The sequence below is a fragment of the Nannospalax galili genome, unplaced genomic scaffold (assembly GCF_000622305.1).
Source record: "Nannospalax galili isolate Female #2095 unplaced genomic scaffold, S.galili_v1.0 scaffold100, whole genome shotgun sequence".
Classification (NCBI taxonomy): domain Eukaryota; kingdom Metazoa; phylum Chordata; class Mammalia; order Rodentia; family Spalacidae; genus Nannospalax; species Nannospalax galili.
Genome location: NW_008352891.1, coordinates 5,592,231 through 5,609,086, shown reverse-complemented (window position 1 = coordinate 5,609,086; position 16,856 = coordinate 5,592,231). Strand labels below are relative to the sequence as shown.

At 46.3% G+C, this 16,856-nt stretch overlaps 1 protein-coding gene across 1 annotated transcript; it reads left to right on the top strand.

The window, feature by feature from the left end:
* Positions 1-428: 428 nt before the first annotated feature.
* On the top strand, positions 429-6,590 carry Rrm2 (ribonucleotide reductase regulatory subunit M2). The gene is made up of 10 exons (XM_017802468.2): positions 429-657; positions 765-839; positions 1,212-1,355; positions 1,584-1,700; positions 2,276-2,409; positions 3,392-3,486; positions 3,608-3,741; positions 4,805-4,909; positions 4,998-5,111; positions 5,192-6,590. The coding sequence occupies exons 1-10, from the start codon at positions 559-561 to the stop codon at positions 5,342-5,344; spliced, it is 1,170 nt and encodes a 389-aa protein (XP_017657957.1). The 5' UTR covers positions 429-558; the 3' UTR covers positions 5,345-6,590.
* The last annotated feature ends 10,266 nt before the right edge of the window (positions 6,591-16,856 follow it).

Genomic DNA, 16,856 nt, shown 5'->3' with positions numbered 1-16,856 from the left:
CGGGAAGTGGAACTGTGGGGCTCAGCTCTCCCTGTGGGGCTTGCCCGGTCCGGGCTGATTCTCCTAAAAATCTGCCTCGCGAACTCCGCACCCCCACACTAGGGCAGCAAAGAAGACAGTCACGGCAACGCATCCGGTGCAGCCAGCAACGTTCCTCAGGATTTGGCACCAACCTCAGCCGCCCCGCGTTCCTTGCGGCCCGGTTCGGAGGCGTTTCCGCGGAGGTGGGATCTTCGGCGCTCTCCAATCGCCGCGCCTCCCGCAATCCCAAACGGTTCCGGCCCAGCGAGAGCCCGCGCGCGCGAGCAAGGCCGGCGCAGCGGTCCGGGAAGGCGGCCTTTCCGCTGCCCACAGGCATCGCCCGAGCGCCCTGCGCTTGAATCTCCCGCGCGCTGTCTGGAGGTACACGTGGCCAGTCTGGTTCAATGGGAAGCGCCGGCCACGCCCCTCCGGAGCGCGTCATTCACTGGAGATTTAAAGAGCGCAGGTTCGGGAAGCCGCCGGTGCTTCTGGCTCTAGTTGCTGCTCTCCTCTCTACCTCAAGCTTTCGCCTCCGCCATGCTCTCCGTCCGCGTCCCGCTCGCCACCATCTCCGACCAGCAGCAGCTGCAGGTGTCGCCGCTAAAGCGACTGAGCCTGGCAGACAAGGAGAACACGGTGAGGATTTGGAGACGAACCCTGGTGTGGCTGGCGGGGCCGGCGGGGCCGGCGGGGCCGGGAGGGTGGAGGGCTCCCCGCGTTCACGCACGCACGTCTCCCTGCAGCCCCCGTCCCTCAGCGGGACCCGCATCCTGGCCAGCAAGGTGGCGAGGAAGATCTTACAGGACCCCGCCGAGCTGGGGCTGAGGGGCTGAGGGGCTGAGGGGCTGAGGGGCTGAGGGGCTGAGGCAGGTACCGGAGCCGCCGGCAGGGGCGCCCGCTCTTGGCGCCAAAGCTGCATTGTCTCAGCTGTCTGCACTGCTCATCGCCTTTCCCGCCAAAGTGTCTCCCCAACCCCCACCCCTCCCAGAGTGCCCTCCTTCGGCCGATCTGTCAGTCCTGTAGTGCTTCGTGTTATATATAGTCACAGTCAAATAGCATGCCTCGGGACAAGTAACGCTTTTCCACTGAACCACACAAAATTGCCAATCGTCGAAAGAACTTGGTCTGGAAAACCAGCCATTTCATATGGTTCGCTCAAGCGCTCTTGGGATATTTTTCTCACCCGACAGGAAAGTAAAGTACCTGCCCCCAGCGTGGATGAAGAACCACTATTGAAAGAGAACCCCAGGCGCTTCGTCATCTTCCCCATTGAATACCATGACATCTGGCAGATGTACAAGAAAGCTGAGGCCTCCTTTTGGACTGCGGAGGAGGTAGGTAATCATTCTGGGTGTGCTGTTGTCAAGAGACCCCTGCATGGCCGGCAGGGCGTTTAAGACACTCTTAGATTCCACTTGAGTGGTTGCCCACCGAGCTTTGGCAAAAGGAATTCTGGATGTGTGGAATATAGTCATTAGGGGGTGTAGGGACTACAATTTAGAAGTGTATGTGAGTTCCTGCGCACTTAACCTTGCTAAGAGTGTGAACTTCTAAAACTTTAGGTGGATCTTTCCAAGGACATCCAGCACTGGGAAACCCTGAAGCCAGAAGAGAGATATTTTATATCTCATGTTCTAGCATTCTTTGCAGCGAGTGATGGCATAGTAAATGAAAACTTGGTGAGTTTGCACAAAATGGCTGTAATTCACTTAAAATGATTTAAGGTGGATCTAGTACTTATCTTTTGATCTTAAATGCTCTGAATGGGGGCTGGAGGGATGGTTCAGTAGTTAAGAGCACTTCCTGCTCTTGCAGAGGACCTGAAAGGTTCCCAGGGCTCAAATGGGGCAGCTCACAAACCACTTGTGATGCCATCCAGCTCTAGGGCATGTGACCTGACACCCACCTCTGGCCTCTTGTGTGCTCATACCCCCCCCATACAAGCATGCACATATAATTAAAAATAAGTAAAATAATGCTAAATGCTGTGAATGTGTGAATGGATATATCGGGCATTTCCTCTTTTGTAACATCTTACAGTTATCCTGGCTTTTTTCCCCTCTAATGCTGAGTAGTCATGATACCTTGTACCGCATTTATTTTCCTTTTTATGGCGTAAGCAAGGTCTTACTGTGTATCCCTGGCTGGCCTTGAATTCCCAGAGATCCTCTGTTTCTGGAGTGCCCAGTTGAGCAAACCTTTCAATGGCACAAAGGGATTGTTCCAGTTTAACTTTGTATTTTATTGCCACTAGGTGGAGCGGTTCAGCCAAGAAGTTCAAATTACCGAAGCCCGCTGTTTCTATGGCTTCCAAATTGCCATGGAAAACATACATTCTGAAATGTACAGTCTTCTTATTGACACTTACATTAAAGATCCCAAAGAAAGGTGAGTACCCAAATGGTATGCCAAGATGTTTTAGACTTGCTCACTGTAGTTTTATTTCAAGTATTTTGGTTCATAAAACGGTTGCAGAATGACTAAGCAGATGGTGGTAAACATTTCTAGCACCCAGAGTCATGAGCGCTCTAGGCACAGGAGCCTAAATTTGCCTTGTATTATTGAGTCACTTAAATTAGATCCAGTATCTGTGTGTGGTAGCTCATGCTGTAATCTTAGGACCTGGTGGGCCAAAGCAGTAGCACTGCCAAGTGTTCAAGATCAGACAGGGCTAAAGAGAGAGCCTGCAGCCAGTGATGGCGCATGGCTTTAATCCCCAACTCTTGGGAGGCAGAGGCAGGTGGATCTCTGAGTTCAAGGCCAGCTACATATTCAAGGCAATATTGAGCCAAGAGATTAATTTAGAACAGTACAGCATTACTTTATATTGGATTGTAGAAAAATAGAGGCAGCTGAAGGTCTTTATGTTATGGAGGTAGGTTAAAGAGAAGGGGAGGTTGGGAATCCAGTGTTGGGGATGGTCAGCATTAGGATAAAAGTTAGCAGGATTTGAAGAAACTAGGGTCAAGAGATTTGGATAACTTTAAAAAAGTAATAACATTTCATTTGAAGGACAGCCCATTTAGTGGGATAATAACGTAGTAGTTAAGGTTTATGGTTTTGCCAGGCATGGTGGCACACACCTTTAGTCCCAGGCTAAGGCAGGTGGATCTCTAATTTCAAGGCCAACCTGGTCTCCATAAGGAATCCAGGCCAGCTGAGGCTACAGGGAGATCCTGTCTCAAAAAGACAAAAAAAAAAGATTTTTGAGAATTTTAAATTACAGAGGAAGAGCTGACCTTGAATGTTTCCTGTCTTCCCTTTGAGGCGGGGAGTTGGTAAACACATTTGGCCTCCCTGTCAGCTCTTGTTCACAGGTTGGGGTCTGAGGTCTGTGGTATCATAGCTCATGCTAGACTTTTGCCTCTAGGGAATTTCTCTTCAATGCCATTGAAACAATGCCTTGTGTGAAGAAGAAGGCTGACTGGGCCTTGCGTTGGATTGGGGACAAAGAAGCTACATATGGTAAAGACACTCACCTTTCTTAAAACTGACTTCATTTTCCAAGTAATGTTACTGGGTTGTTGGTCCATGCTGTGAATGCCCAGTTTCTCACTAGGGACATTTTGGTGTTGATTCTTATCAGGAGAACGTGTTGTAGCTTTTGCTGCTGTGGAAGGAATCTTCTTTTCTGGTTCCTTTGCATCAATATTTTGGCTCAAGAAACGAGGACTGATGCCTGGTCTTACATTTTCCAATGAGCTTATCAGTAGAGATGAGGTGAGTCTAAAATAATGGTCCCAACTTGCAGCCCTTAGACACATGCTTCTGTGTCTTTTGACAAGACAATAGACACAGAAACCAGGTGACATCATAGCCACTGTTTTCTTTTGGTCCTGGAGCACAACCCAGAGCCTCATGCTAATCAAACACTGAGCCATGCTCCCAGCCATACTCCCAGCCATGCTTTACATTTAATGTGTGAAATCAACCATACATACACTTAGCAAAGAACAAAAGTACCTTAAGTAATGATGTCCTGAAACTACTTTTATTAGTAAAGTGAATTTGTATACACCTATTATCCTGCTAGCTTGCGTAAAACAAAGAGTACTTAGGAATTTTAGGGGATTTTTCCTTTTGTCTGGGGATCATAAAAGATCTTTGTACTTCCAAATTAGTTGGTAAGTGTCCTTATGAAGTAAGGCTTTGCTTGGGTTCCATGTATGACCTTGTAGGCACTTGGATTAGCCTGGGAAAAGGGAGGTGAAGGTGCCCATGTTTTCTAGTTAGTTAAATCTGAAAAGTAAGGAGCAGGAACCCTACCATTCCTGTATCCCAGAGATCAGATGAGAAAATCTTTACATTATTGTATAAAGAGATAAGCCTTAGGGCTTAGTGGAGTGTCCTAAGGTGAAGATTTACTTCCTTTGAAATTGTATCACTAATTTCTGAATCTCTAAAGGCTAACTGGCCTTTCTGGGTAATAGCCAAATTAGCTTATGGCTGAATAGTAGGTATGAATAGGCCTGGCCCTATGTAATGTAGGTGTCAGCTTTGATGGCCTTGAATGGGGTTAGTTAGCAGAATAGACAGTTGGGCACTTGCCTGTTTTTAGCAAACCCCCTTCCCCCCTTATTTTTTATTTGAAGTAAGTAGTCTAGTCCTGGCTTGCCTGAAACTGTATAGACCAAGCTGACCTTAAACTTTGATCTTTCTGCCTTGGCTCCAAAGTGCTAGAATTAAAGATGTATATTGCCACTCCTGGCTTTAACACCTTCCTTTAGAGAAGTCTTTAGATCAGTCTTTAGAGCCCTACAGCGATCTTAAACTTTTCTTCCAGGGTTTGCACTGTGACTTTGCCTGTCTCATGTTCAAGCACCTGGTACACAGACCATCAGAGCAGAGAGTAAAAGAAATAATTGTCAATGCTGTGAGGATAGAACAGGTGGGTGATATATAGGGACTGCTCTTGGTTTGGAGGGGGCTTGGTCCTCAAGCTTCAGTGTGTTGAGAAGCTGTGCTTTGGTCTCTAGGAGTTCCTCACGGAGGCCTTGCCTGTGAAGCTCATTGGGATGAATTGCACTTTAATGAAGCAGTACATTGAGTTTGTGGCAGACAGGCTTATGCTTGAGCTGGGCTTTAACAAGGTAAAGTATTACTGTTTACGGCCTTCTAATTTTTTTGAAACTTGTCTTCAGCATTTATATCTTGATGTGAACTTTTCCAGATTTTCAAAGTAGAAAATCCATTTGACTTCATGGAAAATATTTCACTGGAAGGGAAGACCAACTTCTTTGAGAAGAGAGTAGGGGAATATCAGAGGATGGGAGTGATGTCAAGTCCGACAGAGAATTCTTTCACCTTGGATGCTGACTTCTAAGTAAATTGAACATGAGCTCTCATTTTGCTGATTTATCTCCCCTTATTAAAAAGCAGCAAAAATGAATCAACTGGCTACACCATAATTTGACATTAAATTCATCAGTAGGCATCTGTAAAACTGTGTAGCTACCTCAAAATCCTGTACTGAGTGTCACCTACAAAAAGGACAAAGGATATTTAAAACAAAAGCTACTTGGATTCTTACGGAAGATCTTGGCCTGTTGACTTTTGCAAATAGGTCGGCCAGCTATGATGTCCTCATAGCACACGGCAGCTGTCCAGGCTGTACTGTGAGGCGACCCTCAAGTGAGCAGGATTAAACATCAGTTATTACCACAAGGCAGTTTAAAGATGTCAGCCTCGCTCGCTGCTTCTTGCAGACTATAAAGTTTACCTAACTAGTTTGTAAATAAAACTGGCACTTTGCACACACTGTACTGTCAAGGGGAAAGCCTGGTTTATTTGGTTTCTATACTAAGTACAGTGTTTTATTTACCGCTAATAGCCCCTTCAAAATCTAAGTGACTTAAAGTTTAGTGTTGTAATCACCTAATTTCTAAAGATTTTTTCTTTAATGAATTGAAATGCCTTTTTAATTGACTTTGAAGGCAGTCCTGTGCATAGCTAGATCTGTTGCCAGTCATGCACTGGATGTATGTGTGGCCTTGTAGCCCAGGTTTTGTGCTAGGGCATTTCCTGCTGCAGCAGAGGTGACCTTGTAACTTTTAAGTCACTAGAAATTTAGACATGACTTAAGACGTTTGCTAGAAGTGGGCCTGTCTGAATTTGTGTGGGGGGCAGTAATATTCGTCTATAAGTTGTACTTTGCCTCATTTGTAGTTGGTATGGAAAGAGTCTTGGATCAGATCCTTGAACCATCCTGACCCACCTAGGATCTTGATCCTGTTCCATGGTAAAGCCAAGATTGAAATTGGTTCTCCTAAAGTTGGATTGATTCTCATTTTGTTTGAGTAGGTACTATTGAGACTTAATCCACTTGCATTTATTCCATGTCTCTTAAATTAGAAGTTTTTTTTAAACTATACATCCTTTTTATTAGATTTTACCTGTTTATACCTTTAAAAATTGCCTGATGTTTGCAAATGCTCAGGAGATGTTACTGTAAATTCTAACATTTGCCTAAATATGAGTGTCACTTGGTGATTTTTTTATTTTTATTTTTTTTAAAGACGGGGCTTTAACTGTGTAACTGGCTTGGCCTGGAACTTGCACAGGTAGACTAGGCTGGCTTCAAACTTGTCTATGTCTCCCAAGTACTGGGATTAAGGTGTGTGCCACCATGCCTGGCTTCACCTAGTGAACTAGTACTGTGTGAGCTTTTAGTGCTGTGTGAGGTATTAATATGTGTTACATTCAAATATAGTTTCAGACAGAAATATAGACCAGTAGATACAGCTAACAGCCAGTTTGAAGTAATCTGCTTTTTTAGGGAACAAAAGCCAGGATATACATAGTGAGTTTGAGGCCAGTCAGGTTTACTTACCTAAGTGAGACTGTCTCAAAAAACAAAAAAGGCAAAATATATTACAAAATGCATAAGTCACACTGATCTTTTGCCTCCACTTGTTAACTGATTGTGTTGTATATTGGCTGTTTGGCCCCCAATCAGTTTACATTTATTGTACAATTTTATAATTCCTGTAATATGAGACCTTTTTGTACCTTTTAAATTATTGTTACCTAAAGTTAATAAATTCAAAGTCTAAAATTGGATGCCATGCAAGTGTTTGAATGATTTAAATGAAACTATTCTTAATGTCAATTCCTTGGGTAAAACTTACATTTAAATTTCAGAAATTTTTAAATAGAGGCTTGTAAGTTTATTTGCTTGTCAGTTCTGGGGGAGATTTTCCTCAGGTCTGTTCCAGCACAGGGCATATGGGAGACAGATAAACGAGGAAGCTGATGCCTGAGCCAGGACTGAGTAACAAGCCAACCCCCCAATTTTCTTTTAAATTTTGAGACAGTCTCTATAGCCCAAGCTAGTAGCATCAAACTCATGATCCTGTCCTAGCTTCTTAAGTGCTGGAATTATAGATTTGTGCCACCATACCTGGCTTTTTAGTTTTACATTTTCTGTGTGTGTGTGTGTGTGTGTCTGTGTGTCTGTGTATATGTATGTGTAATGGTTTCACTGTGGCCTAGGACGGCCTTGAATTTTAGGGTTTTTTTTCCTAAGAAGAGTTTCATATTCTGGCCCAGCCACTTCAGAGCCTCTGCTTTTTCATTTCAATCTGCTTTTCCGTCTCAAAAGCAAACAGCTAGTAGATTTCCAGGCTGGCTTCTGGCTCAGCTGTCCTAACCCTGTCCAGAAAGGTCCTTCTCTATCCATCTCGCCCATATTCCTATAACCTTTGAAAACTGGAATTACCTGTATACTCTGAAACCAGCCATGCACTGAGAGCCCCTACTCTGTTGCTCCTTCACTTAGCTCTTTGTCATGTCAGGTTCTCTTGGCCTGAATAACGTGAAATGAAGTGTTTGGGGGGTGGGGAGATGTCTCAGAAGGAGATGAGTTCTGTGTCTCAGGAGCCTTGTTTTTGTACCCCAATAGTGTACAGTACCAACTGACTTCCAAGTTGTAAGCAGACCCACTGGGGAAGTACAGGCTAGCTTCAGGGGGATCTACTGTTAACAGCTTTACTGTGGCAGGATTGGGGCTTATTTGTCCTGCTGTCACCCTGTGCTGCCATCCATGCTTTGTAGAAAGGCAATGGTACCACCGGGAGAGTCAGTTGGCAGGCCAGACCTCTGAGAATTGCTTTGGTAGGTAGGTAGTCATGGTTTTAACCCAGATCTATTGAATCAACCTTGGGTACAAGCTGGAAGCCAGAGTTTTCACTGGGTGTGCATCATTTCCTGGGGGCTTGGTTCATGGATCCCACTTCTGAGGAAAAAAAGGTGCCTTGTGTTGTGTTTTTTGAGAGTCTCACCATGTAGCCCTCCTGGCTTGAAATTTACCAAGTAACCTGGAACTCTGCAATCTGCCTGTCTCCAGAGCTGGGATTAAAGGCATATACCACCATACCCAGCCCTGCTCAAAAGAGTTTTAATTAGATGTGGTTTTTGATTGCGAAAGCTCCAGACTAGCTATGTAAGGTTGTATCTCATTCCATGGGAACCAATAGAGCTCTGCTTATGTGCAGAAGTGGAGCCTGCCTGCTGAGGGCAGATCTGTGAAACCTTTTCCTCCTTTCCCTTCGGTCTACCATGTATTGTGATGGCCACTAAGAGTACTTGCTTTTTGCAAAATGGAAACAAGATTGCTAACACCATTTGGCTGAGGAGCTACCTCTGGAGATCTTTAATGGTTTGACTGCTTAGCAAGATGTCCTAGCCCTTGACAGTAAGTGGCTACAGGTTTAAGGCAGCGGGGTTGTGTGGCTTGTGCTGTTCAGAACAGACAGCAGACAGCACCTAGTATAGATACCTTCCTGGTGTCTGGGCACTGGAAAAAATGGCTGTGTTTCCCTCCATCCCTCCGCACCCAGCCATGGGCAGGCCCAGGCCCCTGCTTTTTACTCTTAGGGTTGGTCTGGTAGTTTTCAGTCAGGAGTCAAAGGCACTAGGTTTTCTTTTTTTTTTTTTTTTTTGAGACAGGGTCTCCCTGTAGCCTGTAGCCCCAGCTGGCTTGGAACTCCCTATATAGACCAGGCTGACCTTGAACTCACAGAGATCCTGCCTCTGCCTCCCAGGGCTGGGATTAAAGGCATGTGCCATCACACCCAGCCATGCTAGGTTTTATATCTAAGAGATCAGTTAGAATGTTGGGAGACAGCTGCTGAGGGATGGGGCTGCCTAGCTGAGAGAAAGTGGAGTTAAATTTTCTAAAGCTCTTTGTTCCCGGCTATCAGACCATTCTGTTTTTGCTTTTGTTTTTTTGTTTTTTTGTTTTTTTTTTTTTAAAAAGGCCTGGTGTGGTGGTGCACACCTTTAATCCCAGCACTCGGGAGGCAGAGGCAGGGGATCTCTGTTGAGTTCAAGGCCAGCCTGGTCTCCATAGTGAATCCAGGACAGCTAGAGCTATGTGTGGCCAGGTGTGCTGGCACATACCTTTATCCTAGAGCTCCAGACAGAGGCAGGCAGATCTCCGGGAGTTCAAGGGCAGCTTGGTCTATATTCCAGGCCAGCTTGGATTACAGAGTGAGACTCTGTTTTAAGAAAAGGATTTGTGGGGCTGGAGAGATGGCTCAGTAGTTAAGATCACTGGTTGTTCTTGCAGAAGACCCAGGTTCAAATTCCAGCACCCACATGGCAGCTAACAACTGTTAACTCCAGTTCCAGGGGATCTGACAGTTTCTTTTGTCCTCAGCGGGCATTGCATGACACAGGTACACTTACCTGCATGCAGGCAATACACTCATACACATAAAAAAAAAAAAAAAATTAAAAGAAAAGGATTTGTGGCTGGGCATGGTGGCCCAGCACTTGGGAGGCAGAGGCAGGCAGATCTCTGTGAGTTCATGGCCAGCCTGATCTACATAATGAGTTCCAGGTAGCTGGGGCTACAGGGAGACCCTGTCTCAAGAAGAGACAAAAAAAGATTTGTATATGACATAAACTTCAAGTAGATTTTGCCCACTGAATCTGAGAGCCTGTGAACTGGCCACAGACTGACTGGCAACTGGGGTTTCACAGGCTCCAGTTATCCCTGGGTTAAGCAAGAACTAGTGGTCCACATCGTTCTGTTTTCCTTGGTGACCCTGCTGGCCAGAAAATGAGGCATGGAACCTTGTCTTTAACAAGGAATTTCCAGGGTGCTAACCAACTGGGGCCTCTTGGGATTTGGAAGTGAGTCACAGATCCTTGGGGAACACATGAATTGCTTTCCATTGACCTCTTTCTTGGTTTCCTACTCTTGCCTCCTCAGCTCTTCTCTTAGACCATCATTCTTCCATCCCTGGCTCTCTACCATGCAGTTTCCTGTGTGCTCCCCTGGGAGTACTGGGGTGGGACAACAGTGCTAGACCACGGCTTGAAGCTGCTTCCTAGCCTGCTCCTGCTGCATTTAACTGACCTCTAGGCTGCACCTGATTCTGGGGTGGTTCTGTCCCCACCGGGTACTGGCCTTGTCCTTCTGTGTGTGGCTATGGGGTGGGTGCCAGGCCAGAGGAAGGCATTGACCCTGAGTGGTAGTGGGCTCCTGATTAAGTGACTTGGCGGTGGAGCCACAACAGCAGGACCTGAGTGGATCCCAAAGGGAAATAGACCCAGGCCAGAATCACTGACAGCATTAGCAGCATTAGCATTAGCTAGAACAGTCCCTCAAAACTGCTGAGCTTGGCTTTCAGGGTGGGCCAGTGATATGGGATGTCCCACTTGGGTGTCCCACAGGCTTGTTCCAAACTGTACCCTAGTTCTCAGTTCTCTCATCAGTTTCCTAGTTCAAGGAATGGAGCCATCTCTACTTCACTCTGACCCTCCCCTCCCCCCATAAGACACACACTCTAGGACAGGGCAAATCTAGGTCTCTGGTAGCTGCTATTTTCACATGTGGCCAGGAGGGGGAGCTCCTGCTATCCCACATCCCTCACCAGGCACCATGCAGCTCCATCCTATTGCCTCACCACAGCAGCCCCACCCACGGTCAAGCCCTATAGCCCCACTTTGGTCCTCCTTCAGTCCAGAATGATCTCTGGGGCTGTAGATCAGAAGATGCCACAGTGTTGTATGACCCCTCCCCCCATCGTATTTCACAAGGCACCCGGCGCCACCCTCCAGTCCAGGGCCTTCACCTTGCCTACCTCACCTTGAACCTCCCTGAACTTAAGCCTTTCTCATACTGCCGCTTCCTGTCTCCCACTTTTTGTCTGGCCTTCACTCTTCTCTATAAGCTCTGAACCTTTCAGGCCTCAATTTAGAGGCCTCTGGGACCCTTAGACCCAGCCAGGCCAGGTCAGGACCCCACACTCTCTGTGTCCCCTATGTCTCCCAGCAGTGTGGAGTTGAGTATATCATCCCACGAGGACTCTCAGTACATGCTTACTGAATGAATGAGGGAAAGAATGACTGACCTTCAACAGCTGCTGTGTCCAAGGGAACATGAGAGTCATGCCATAGGGACTGTAGAGCTCTTGGCCCTTAAGTTGCTAGTGGGTACACAGGGCTTCCTGCTTCCTCCCCTGCTACTTCCCTGCAGCCCTCCTTACCCATCCTGGCTGCCCTTCTAGTAGTTGTGGGTGCCAACTGCACATTTCCGTGTTCCCATCTCTCTTCAAAGGCCTGCTGGGGCAGCCCTGCTTCCCACAGAATGGCTTTTCAGGCCATGGGGCCAGGAAACTGAACTAAAGGCTGAGTCCCTGGGGGGACCCTGACTTTTCCTTCCACAAGTGCCCCTCAGTTCTGAGCTAGGCCTGTACTGTGTTCTTAGTCCACTGCCTTAGGCAGCTTCCTCCTCTTCCACCTTGGGCTCTCCCAAGGTCAGAGGCAAGGTCTCAGATCTGCTTGCTAATGTAGTTTATTTCTTTTTCAATTTTCTTGGGAATCTGGGCTCCTGCAGATGTTCACATGATGTGGCAGGGATTGATCTTTATGGAACTGTTGACAGAGCACCATTTGGCATCCCTGTGGTTCTCCAGAGTCCTGGGGCCTTGGGCTGCAACTCCAGCTGCAGACAGCTGTCTACTATCTCCCAGTGCTCAACTCTTGAACCCAGTAGCTTTTGAGGCCCAAACACACAAGCAATCTTACTATTCTGGCCCTTCAGTTATCCCCAACAAACTGTCTGGCATGTAGGTGGAATTCCTATTTTTAGTAGCCAAGTTGTTGAAACATTGGAAGACTTATACTTCCTTTAGATCGGAAGGCTTCTACAAGTGTTTACATCCTTGCTTTTGTGGAATCTAGGAGGTCATCTCTGTCTAGGGAGGGTCAGCAGGTGGTGTATGTTGGGGAGGGGGTTGTCATGTGAGAGAGGCTCATGTGCTAGGGCCAGGGGTATGTAAACTCACTGCTCTGGCTGGGGCAGGGGTTCAGTGATGGTGACTTTTGCACACTAGCTTGAGCACAGGACTGAGTCACCAAAGCTGCTGGAGGATCCAGGAGGCTATCCAAGAAGAGATGGTCTTTTGTTGGTGAGTAGGTGCAGAGGGAGGCTGGAATGTGGTTGGAGTCCCAGGGTCCAGGTGGGAAGGGTTTGCAGTATTGCCCTAGTTTCCTTTATATTGCTGTGATAAAATACACTGACAAAAAGCACCTTAGGGGAGAAAGTTGCCTATTTCCGCTTATAATTCCAGCCAGGTTACAGTCCATTAGTGTGAGGAAGTTAAATGGTTATGTAATGTCATGGTTTGCTTCAGTTGTCAATTTGACACACCTGGGAAGAGGGAACCTCAGTTGGAGAACTCTACTGCATTGGGTTGTGGGCATGTCTATGGGCATCTTCTTGATTATTGAGTGATGTGGGAAGGCCCAGTCCACTGTGGGTGGTGCCACCTCTGTGCAGATGGTCCTGGGTTGTATAAGAAAGGAGGCTAAGCACAGGCCAGAGGAGTTGGCGTGCAGTTTTCCTCTGGTCTCTGTTTAAGTTCCTGCCTCCAGGTTCCTTCCTTGGCTTCCCTCAGTGATAGACTTATCACTTGAAAGAGTGAGATGCCATAAAACCTTTCCTCCCCAAGTTGGTTTTAGTCAGTTTTATCATAGCAATAGAAAGTAAGTAGGACATATCCAGTCAAGAACAGAGAGAAGTGGATGCACTCCTGCTCGCTTGCTTGTGCTCAGTTCCATTTCTCCTCTCTTAGACAGTTCAGGACCTCATGCTTAGGAGATAGTGCTGCCTACAGTGGGGTCTTACCATGTCAATTAGCTAATTAAGATAATCCTCTGGCGGTGCCCACCTTTAGTCCCAGCACTTAGGAGGCAAAGGCAGATGGATCTTTGTGAGTTCAAGGCCAGCCTGGTCTACCTAGTAAGTTCCTTGGCCAGTTAGGACTACAGGGAAACCCTGTCTCAAACAAAACAAAACAAAACAAAACAAAAGATAATCCTCCACAGACATGCCCATTGGCCAACCCAAGGTACACAGTTCATTGAGACTCTTCCCAGGTGATTCTACTTCGTGTCAACAATTAAAACTAACCATTGTAGCCAGGTTTGGTGGTTTACGCCTTTAGTCCCAGCACTCAGGCGAAGAAGGCAGATCTCTATGAGTTCACTAGCCTGGTCTATCTAATGAGTTCCAGGCCAGCTGGGACTACAGGGAGACTCTGTCTCAAAAAAGACAAAAAACAAACAAAAACCAAACTAACCATTGCACAAATGGTATGCAGTGTAGTGTGAGTTCTGTCCCAAAGTCCTTTGGATTTGGGGGAGCTACACCAGCAGATTTGCATTTTGTAAAAGTCTCAGGCTCTTTTGTTGTTTGTTTAGTCTTTGAGACAGGGTCTCATATATCCTTATAGTCTGGTCTTGAGCTTACCATATAGCTGGCCATGACCTTGAACTTCTGGTTCCCCGGCCTCTACCTCCCTAGTGCTCGGATTACAGGCACATGCCACCACACCTGAGTCATGTGGTGCTAGGGACTGAACCCAGGATTTCATGAATGCTAGGCAAACACTCTACCAACTGAGCTATATCCAGAGCCCACAAGCTGGTTTTCTTTGGAGACTTAGTGGGCATACTCCCAGCCATTTGTCTTGGGCAACAGTTTCCCCACTGTGTGCAGGGTGCCCACCTGTCTTCTCGATTCTGTTTCATTTGTCATATTTTAAATGCTTCCAACCCTTTGCATTGATTTCCTGTCTCCCTGAATAGTTTTAATATGAATTGTGTATAGCACTGGATTGGAGAGAGAAGGACAAAGCAGGAGTCGAGGCAGACTCTGTGCTAAGTCCAATCTGGAAGCAACAAGAGCTCTGGAACCAGCCCCCGGGGAAAACAGAGGTCCCAGAATGAAGGTTCTAGGTGGGTGGTGTTGCCCCCAGGATCTAGTGGCATCTCTGGTCTGTGGGTACAGCATATTCCCTTCAAGAGATGTGGGGCAGCTCCCTCACCAATAAGAGGTCCCTGCCTGCAACTGTGATGCCTGTTGAGGATCAGAACTGTGGTTTCATAACTCAAGACACTTTGCCTGGTGTCTGAAAGCCATTTCATTAAATGTTGCATGGAATCAAAATAGAATCACATCTCTGAGACAAAGCCGGTTGAGCCAGGAGCCAGGCACAGGGACTGGAACAGGCAGCGTCTCATAGCAGCAGGGACTGCCCACCCAAGGCTGGGGACCAGCTTTCTCCACTACCCTTTCTGTTTACATCTGGCCTTCCCAGATATAGCAGGTTTATCCTGGAGCCTGGGTAGAATAGGAGGCATCCAGGAAGAAGGACAAACCCTTTACCACACCCTCAGAGGCAATTATGATCTTGAATCCTCAGCTGCTTCTGGGGAGAGGTTTCAAGGCTAAGGGAGGTGGAGCATTGGCCTGAGGCCACATGGCTAGTGAGAGGCAGAGATGGGTTTGGAATTCAAGCTCTGTAGTTCTAGAGCCCAGCTTCTTTCTCTAACCCAAGCTGCCTCTGTTCCTAACCCAGGGCTGCCTCAGTCCCCAGCACAAGAAGATCAAACTGGAGTTTCTAGTTTGAATGGATTTGATTAGAATGCTTGGGCATTTTTTTTTTTTTTTTTTTTTTAAACAGGGTCTCACTGTGTAGCTCTGGCTGGCCTAGAACTCACTATGTAGACCAGGCTGGCCTCAGTGTCACAGAGATGCCTCCTGAGTGCTGGGATTAAAGACATGAGCCACTATACCTAGACTTCTCTCTTTTTTTCTAATTTGGAAATCTTTCTTCCACTGCGTCCCAAGTACTGGGTTACAGACTACACCCGGCTGTGTTCTTTACTTTTTCTACCTACTTTTAAAAGCATATTTTTCTGTTTTCTAGCTTTCTACGTTGGATTCACACCTCCCCCCCCCTTTTTGTTTAGATGTGTTATTGAAGCTTTGAATTTTCCTCCAAGAATTGTTTTACCTGAATGCCATAGAATCTGCTGTGTAGTGTTTTTATGGTGATTGTTTCTGTGTATTCTGCTGTTAGAATTCCGATCTTTCAGAGTTAAGTTTTCCCTGCCTGAAGATGTACTCCTCTTGTTACTGGTTTTCAGGTTAAGGTTAGGATCAAGGTGGATTTTCCATTTTACTTCACATTTATACAACTGTCAGGAATATCATTTTTGTTTTTTTATTTTGTCTTTTTGAGACAGGGTCTCCTTGTAGCTCCAGCTGGCCAGGAACTCCCTATGTCGACCAGGCTGGCCTTGAACTCACAAAAAGATCTGCCTGCCTCTGCCTCCCAAATGCTGGGATTAAAGGCATGTGGCACCATGCCTGGCTTTAAATTCCTTATTATGTTTGTTTGTTTTTGTTTTGTTTGTGTGTGTGTGTGTGTGTGTGTGGTTTTTTTCTGTTTTTTTGAGACAGGGTCTTCCTGTGGCTGCTCCAGCTGGCCTGGAACTTGACCAGGCTGGCCTCGATCTCACAGAGATCCACCTGCCTCTACCTCCTGAGTGCCTGGCCAAGTTCCTTAAAAAAAAAATTTTTATTAATTCTTTAAGAATTTCATACAGTGTATTTTGATCATATTCATCTTACCTTCTCCCAGATCCAATCCACTCCACTTCCCTACCGACCCAATTTTGTGTCCTTTTTCTTGAAAAATATTTCTTTTAATACTTTTATTTATGTATATGAGTGTATTGCCTGCGTGCCCTTGGAGGTCAGAAGAGGGCATCAGATCCCCTAGATCTGGAGTTATAGATAGTTGTTAGCTGCCACATGGGTGCTGGGATTTGAACCCAGGTCCTCTGCAAGAGCAGTCAGTGCTCTTAACCACTGAGCAATCTCTCTAGCTCCCTCTTTTTTTTCTTAAATCCACCAAGTCCAGTTTGTATTGCCCATATACTCTTGGGTGTGGGGCTATCCATTGGAGTGTGGTTGACCAGGGGCCACATTCTTAAAGAAAACTGACTCTCCTCCCAGCAGCTGTCAATTGCCCATAGCCCCTCAGCTAAACTTGGGGCTTTGTGCTTTCCCCCCTCCATGTTGGGAGTTTGTCTGGCTTCAGCTTGTGCTAGTCTTGTGCATGTTGTCACAAACACTGGGTTCATATGTATAGCTGCCCTTTTGTGTCTAGAAAAAACTGTTTTGCTGTAGTCATCTGCCACTTCTGGCTCTTAGAATCTTTGTACCCCATCTTCTGCAATGATCCTTGAGCCTTGGAAGAAGGCATGTGGTATAGATGTCCTATTTAGGCTGAGCATTCCACCCCTCTTATTTTCTGCATCTTGACCAGTTGTAGATTAATCACCATTTACTGCAAAAAGAAGCTTCTCTGATGAGAATTGAAAGATGCACTAATCTATGAATATGGCAATGATTCGTTAGGAGTAGGTTTAGTACTATGTCTATTTAGTGGAATAATAGTAGTAGGTTCTCCCCTATGGCTTGTGACCTGTCTAGCCACAGGTTCTTGTTACTGATAATGGTACCAGGTTCC

Excerpts from the sequence above, each read along its gene's own strand:
- Rrm2 (XM_017802468.2), top strand. The coding sequence starts at position 559 with ATGCTCTCCGTCCGCGTCCCGCTCGCCACCATCTCCGACCAGCAGCAG. Across the intron at positions 1,356-1,583 it reads CCTTTTGGACTGCGGAGGAG|GTGGATCTTTCCAAGGACAT; the intron begins GTAGGTAATCAT and ends CTAAAACTTTAG. Across the intron at positions 3,487-3,607 it reads GGACAAAGAAGCTACATATG|GAGAACGTGTTGTAGCTTTT; the intron begins GTAAAGACACTC and ends GATTCTTATCAG.